The following is a 7,777-nucleotide window of genomic DNA, read 5'->3' on the forward strand; positions in this document are numbered from 1 at the left end:
GACAAGAAAATGTTTTTCAGCAATGGGACATATTTACTATTGATATTATTGATTGGTGAAACTGTGGGGACATTTCCTGTATTTAAAAGCAAGAATAGTTATGTAACAGAAAATGGTATGTAGGGAATGAGATGAGTATTAGGAATCCTATTTTTATTATAATTTATTCTTTGAAATATTAAACTATACCATTTAGCACATAATAAATAGAGCTGAATAGACAACCAATTACTAGTTTCAGATAATATATACCGATATAAATATATTATGTCTATTTTTTACTTGGTACGCTTGTAAATTTATAATACATACAAATATGTATAAAGTCTCCACATTTGTGGACAAATTCATTTTCAATATTTTTAGTGCAAATTTTAATTTCATATTTCATAATATATTTTACTTTAATATTATATAAAAAACAAAAGTTGTTGAGTTTTTCCTTGCTTTTCATTTAGTTATTGGTTGAAAAATACTTGTGTAGTTCTAATATGATACACATAATAAGATTTTTAAGTGTATTACACTTCTCAGTGAGAAAAATGGTTTTGACTAGAATTAAGATTATACCATTTACAACTATGATTTAACCACGTTCTACAAGCGTACACCAACAAATATTTTTAGCAATGCACCACTGTTATGTTATCTGCTATCATCTAGGTTCTGGATATGTTTATTGCAAACTTTTTGCCAATGCACTACAACTCCCATGGTGACAAAATAGTTATTTCACATTTTTAATTTGTCTAAAGTTACTGCAATATCCGATCCTTCAACTGTAGAGAAGGAGAAATCCCTAAAATTGCTATCTAATTTTTATAAAAAACATTTAATAGTATAATTAAAAGATGGAATGTGATTTTGTAATATATGGACAATCTGTATTATTCATTAGTAGAAGACTATAACTAAGAATCCTATTTTTTTTATTAAAATGTATTCTTAAACATATAATTTATAACTGTTAACTTGTTTTTTGTGGTTGCTCAATCGTAGGAACATGCTGAAATTGTATATAAAACAAAATAGTAATATTTATATAAAATTCTAGCTCAATAACCAATTTTAAATAAATATAAGTTGATCAGTTTATTTATGGTAAAGTAAAAAATAGGTCCAAATGCACAATTTGCAAACCCCTCTTAAGATTTGATGACATGTTTGACATAAATGGTCCCTAATTGTAATAGTTTGTGTTCACAGTACTTACTTGAAAAACAAAAAATAAAGTGAACATAATTCAATATGGAACCATTCAGAATTGCAATTGATAATTGCACAATGGATTCCAAGTGAGTATACATTATAATTATTGTGGCATTACAAAATTTAATTTGTACCTACGTTTTGGGAATAGTTTATTTAATAATTTTTAATTTCAAAAACTTGGTGTTTTGCTAATGTGCACTTATTATTATTAAATGTGTGCATTGTATCTTATTTATTCGTAAGTAACCTATTATTACATAATAAAGAACAAAAAACGATATTTTTTTGCAATATCTTCTGTGAATTATTATTTTATTTAATATACAGTTCTAGAGTGTCGTCTAACACACTTATTGGATGCAATGATAGTGTATTTAAAGGAATTATTAAACAACAAAATATTGATATTCAAGTATTTAATGGAGGTATTAAAGATGAAATAATTGATGAAAAATACCACCACAATGATAGTCAAGTATTAAAAATATGGTATGAATTAAATTTATATTGCCACATATATTAAATTTGATTATACAGTTTATATTTAATTATTTTTTCTTATGATGATATATTACATAGTTCTAAAGTTATGCCATTTCAACATAATATGATATGTGGTGATCAAAAATTTCATGGAAATATGGAAGAGGAAATTATTGATGATCAAGTATTGAATGGTATTATAAAAGAGGAAATTATAGAAGACACAGACCATGTCAGTGATGGTCAATTATTTCAAATAGGGTATGAATTCAATTTACATTATAGTATAATATGTTAAATTTGATAATACAATTTATATTTAAATTACAATTTTGTTATGATGATATATTGCACAGTTCCGGAGTTATGCCATTCCAACCTAATTTGATGTATGGTGATCAAGAACTTCATGGAAATGTGGAAGAGGATATTATTGATGATCAAGTATTTAATGGCAATATTCAAGAGGAAATTATAGAAGACACAGACCATAATAGTGGAGGTCAATTATTTCTACTAGGGTATGAATTCAATTTAAATAATATGCTACATGTAATATTAAATTTGATGATACAATTTTTATTTACATTAATTTATTTTTAAATATTATGTGGCTTAGAGATAATTTCTGAAAATTAATAAATAAAAATATTTGGCAACAGGTCTCGCTCTATAATACATAAAGTGGCATGTGGGTCAATATAATGTTTATGCTAAATTTGAATTGATTGATATAAAAATTCATTGTACATAATCGAGACATCTGACATTCCGTCGGCTTTTATTTTTGATATTTATTTTGTGATGTTTTTGCGATTTGTCTCTTTGTACAACAGTAGGTTGGATTTATTTTAGTCAAAAACTTTGAATTTGAAAATTTCATAGTGTTTATACAATATGATAATATACTTTGAATGTTTCAAGGAAGTACCCACAAAATTATTTTCAACAAAATAACTGATATTAATTTTCTTTTATATATTACCTACTTTTGCCTGAATTGGACCTTTCATTAAATTTATATAAAAAAAAGAATCTATTTAATATGGTTGTAAAATGATATATTTATGAGAAAATGTGATTTTAATTTAAACCCTTAACTATGTAAATTTAAATACTTTATCCGTCTTAAACTACATACTATTTTACAAACTTTTTTGATTTTGTGATAGTAATATTTCTTTTGAAAAAATTCCATAAATATTGTAGTTTTATGTTTATATTTTTTAATTGTATGCAATATATTTAAATAAATCTGATAGGTATAAAATAAATATTTAAATATTTAAGTTTTAGTCCATATGTTTGTTTGATATGTTGTTTTGAAAATATAAATAAATTTATGATCTATAAAAATAAATCTTCAAATTTATTATTAAATCTACACACTATTTAGTTATATTTTTTTTTCGTTTATTTGATATAGTTTAAAAATTTAAAAATACTTTAATTTATTTTTTTAGAACTATAGTTGAATTAGTAAAAGTAAATTTTATTGACGGATCGGAAATTAAAGGAACAGTCTCCAACGATAGCAAGTCTTCAGGATTACTGGCTCGTATGAAGACATCTAACTGCTTAAGGGAAAATACATTGATCCATAACTGTAATAAAAACATTTCTACAACATCCAATGTAACTGTTACAAAGAAACACAACACAAAAAAAGAGCACAAATGCAATGTCTGTGATAAACTGTTTCCTTATAGATCAATATTAATTAGACATTCAAGGACACATACTGGAGAAAAGCCGTATGCATGTGCTATTTGTTTTAAACCATTTGGTTATAAATCAAATTTAAGACTCCATACCAGAAGACATACTGGAGAAAAGCCGTATGCATGTGCTATTTGTTTTAAACCATTTAGTCGTAAATCAAATTTAAGACGCCATACCAGAATACATACTGGAGAAAAGCCGTATCAATGTGATATTTGTTATAAAAAGTTTACCAACGGATCAAATTTAAGACGCCATACAAGAAAACATTCTGGAGAAGATATGCTGTATCTGTGATAGTAGGTTTTTCTAAAATACAAAGTTGTATATGTTCGAGCGCGGAGCGATTCGGGCATTCGGCCATATAATAATACCTACATGTGTCATATATATACATTTTTCGTCGGACATCATGGGGTAGAGGAGATAAAGGCGACTCTAGCAAGTCCTCCCTCCAGTGTCCGGCGACAGTTCGTCTGACGATAGCCAGACCGTTGACTGACAATGTTCCCGTCTTTTGTCTTTTGCCAACGGTTTGCACACCGGACTCTGCCATCATCGACCAGGCTACGTTCATCGTCGAGCAAGTCGCAACAAACCAGGTCGTCCTATTATTTTGTAAATCATTATTATTTTTCTGTTGTAATTTTATACTATATTGTGTACCGATATTGCCATTTATATATATAGGTACCTATATATGTGTGTAGTGGTAATTATTCCTGGGCGCCCTATACCAGTTAATTTATTATTATCATTTAATTTTCTGTTTGTATTATATAATATATATTGTCGATCGGTGTCATAAGCGCCGTAAAATTATTTTACGTGATAGTATTTTGTATATTCTTGGGCATTGATTAATGTTTTCATGGTTATTAATTGTTTTACGTATTTGTCATTTATAAGGAATGTTCATTATAAGTCAATAACTATTATAAAAATATTATTTCAAAAACCAACTGAATAATATGTTGGATGATTTATAATTATTTATTTTTTATGATTTTCATTTATTTTTATTATTAATTTTTGCTTTGAGTAGCTATAATTTAATATGTACTTATGATTACTAAATATATTGATACAATATGTGTATATACTTTGCATCAATCAATATAAAATAAGATTGTTTAACCTTTTTTAATTTTGTGTTTTAGTATTCTTCCTACAGATAAGAAGACTCCTTTCCTATAAATAAGATCAAACTTATTCTCATCAATAATAAATATGTATGCGCTTGAATGCTTGATGCCGTGATCCAAGACTGATTTTTTTTACAATCAACATAATAATTTAGTAATTTATAATTGATAATTACTATAATGACATAATAAAGAATTATTGATGATTAACTATAATATATATTTTATATTAAAATATTACTACTAAGGTACTTAGTACAATGGTGTTTACTGCGATTTGTTTTATCAATACTCAGCAATAGTACTATCAATGTTTTTCAATTTTTCATGGAATAAATAGACATTTTATCGTTTTTTCTAATAATGCACAACAGTCAATGCGAACTCTAACGTATGGGGTCCAAACTAATAGATATTCGGGTCCAAATATCGGGTACAGAGCGCTGCCGAACAACGTACAGACGTGAGGTGAGCTATCTATTTGTATTTAATCAATGTCTTGGGTAACCCATTCCGCTCCTGTCTACAACACAACACGCGAGTTGTTGCCGACAACCGCCGATCATTGTAGGATCGGTAACGGCACCAAACATGTATAATATGTGAAACGAAGACACATATAAACATATTAACTAATAACTAGGGTGCGGATTTGTATGTATTTACATATTTGTCGTGCATGATAATATTCGAATGATTCCTTTATAGAAATACGTTACTTACAGGATTTTCTGATTATTTTAAGCAATGTTTGATATTACATATTTTCACACATTTAATCTTAATTACATATTTTTACATATTTTACTCGTGTTACATATTTTTGTTAAATATTGAGCTATTTACAAAATTAATAATGTATCATCGTTTTATATTATGTGTTATGTTCTCCAGGTTAAATTAGATCAGAATTTTCCGAAGTTGATTTTTCGATATCAACTAAAAAAAATTTTTCCTTAAAGCACCCTGTCATGTAAATTTATTTAAAGAAAATTAACCCAAACACCTCTCCCCCCGGAGCCAGTGATAACTCGCTGGGGTACTTGGTTACATGCTGCTGCATACTGTTGCGACAATTTAAGTTTCATTGAAAATATGATTTCCAAAATTAAAATAGATGTTGTTTCAGCATCCTAACTCCAATGAATAAATACTTATTAATTTGAATGTATTCCTAATAATTAATGTTAATAAAATAGCAATAAAATATAGTGTTATATAATTTATATTTACCTACTTATTTAATTTACTAATTTTATAAATTTTTTCTTCAAGAATAAAAACATTTTTTTTTACATATCTTGTATTTTTAATTACATATTTGGATAAAATTAAATACATATATATGCGCATATTTTTGAATTTTGAATACATGCAAATCCGCACCCTACTAATAACTATTATTGTGATGGTCTTTGGGCTGAAAAAATATTATTAAGGAAAAGTACGTTACATTCCTTTGTTTCTTAGACATCAATATGTGAGTACTTATTGAGGCACTTTAAATTGTACAACTTTGATAAATCTTCTCTTGAGATTGTAGGTACCTACATTTGATATTCTTATCTCTATGAAATCTGCAAACAAGATATCAGATTCAAACTTCAAAAATAAAATATTCAATATCAGTGGCCGCATTTGTAATATCATTCACACCATTTTGAAAATCATTGACCATAGTAATTTACAGACAATAATTGAATAAAATGCACAATTACATGTGCATTCTTGCGAGGGAAAAACTTTGTTCATGTTATTGTAATACATATTATAAGGTGTGTCTTTCTTAAGAATTTTTAGATAGGTATTAATAATAATTGGTTTATATACATACAAAAATGCATTGAAATATGCATTTTATTTTGTTATAATTAGCAATTAAAATACAGTGAAAACTCTTTATAACAAAACTCTTTACAACGAAAAACTCTATACAACGTAAACATTACATAATAATGGTTGGTTTGCTATATAACCCATTAGACAATTTGTTTATTTCTAAATAGATTGTTTTTATTGAACAAAACCAATATAAAAAACTAGAAACTTTTATTATATAATAAGTGGACTGTATATTTCGTTTTACGTGTGTCGTACCACTTGACTGGTCCGACGGCAACTAACTAATACGTGAGGACATATTACGGCACAACCACACAATGATAATCTTACAGATAACGATTTCATATAAACATTACATCGATATTATATATAAGTATATTACGGTGTTCACGCCGTAACATGGGCCCACCTTGAAACACGGTTTCAAAATATAATACATATTATAAAAAAGTATAATTAAACAATATAAATGACTTATTAAATATAAATTATTACAAACAGGTTTCATATGATTTTACAATAACTAATAAAAATTATAATAATAAATGTAATCGAATAATTAGGTGATAGAACTAATGTTCACTAAATAGGTGAACAAACATCAAAAATAATACACAATATTATTGACTATCGCTACAATGAAGATAACAATGGTCGGTCATTAAATAATAAATATATATATATATGCATATGCATCAATATGGATACTTAATAGTTGATATTAGCTGACCTATATAATATTTATAAATAGTGTGCTACAGTTGTACAGTTGTAATGAGGTAAATATGTATAGTAAAAAATTATATAAACAAAATTAATTAACACGTAACCTGTGTGATTCATGTGTCTATGGGTAATGGACATAATAACCGAACAACTCGCTTTTTGGATCCCAAATTCGTATGCACCGTAGCTACCCTTACGACACCATCAGGTCCTGGGTGAACATTTGTGACTCTGCCTAATAACCACTTTAAAGGAGGTAAGTTATTCTCCTTTATTAACACCATCGTCCCAGGTTGAATGGATGGTCCTCTGCATTTGGACCACTTGTTTCGTCCTTGTAGTTGCCCCAAATACTCCTTGCTCCATCGTGCCCAAACGTGTTGGACAAGTTGCTGCACTCTTTGCCATCGAGACAATCAATTAATAGACATATCTCTCACATCAGGCTCAGGCAGTGCGCGTAGTGAGCTACCTATTAGAAAGTGGGCGGGAGTAAGGACATTCAAATCCGTAGGGTCCTCGGATAAAGGAATTAAAGGACGGGAGTTTAAGCAACATTCTATTTGTGTTAATACCGTATATAGTTCATCATAAGTTAACCGTGAATTTGCAATGGTTCGATTCAAGTGTTTTTTTACGGCCTTGAC

The 7,777-nt window shown here is 27.9% G+C and overlaps 1 protein-coding gene across 1 annotated transcript; it reads left to right on the forward strand.

The window, feature by feature from the left end:
- Positions 1–1,835: 1,835 nt before the first annotated feature.
- Positions 1,836–4,208, forward strand: LOC111027065 (zinc finger protein 510-like). The gene is made up of 3 exons (XM_022305283.1): positions 1,836–1,956; positions 2,052–2,216; positions 3,159–4,208. The coding sequence occupies exons 1-3, from the start codon at positions 1,853–1,855 to the stop codon at positions 3,712–3,714; spliced, it is 825 nt and encodes a 274-aa protein (XP_022160975.1). The 5' UTR covers positions 1,836–1,852; the 3' UTR covers positions 3,715–4,208.
- Positions 4,209–7,777: the final 3,569 nt, after the last annotated feature.

This window comes from Myzus persicae, unplaced genomic scaffold (assembly GCF_001856785.1).
Source record: "Myzus persicae strain clone G006 unplaced genomic scaffold, MPER_G0061.0, whole genome shotgun sequence".
In the NCBI taxonomy this organism is placed as follows: domain Eukaryota; kingdom Metazoa; phylum Arthropoda; class Insecta; order Hemiptera; family Aphididae; genus Myzus; species Myzus persicae.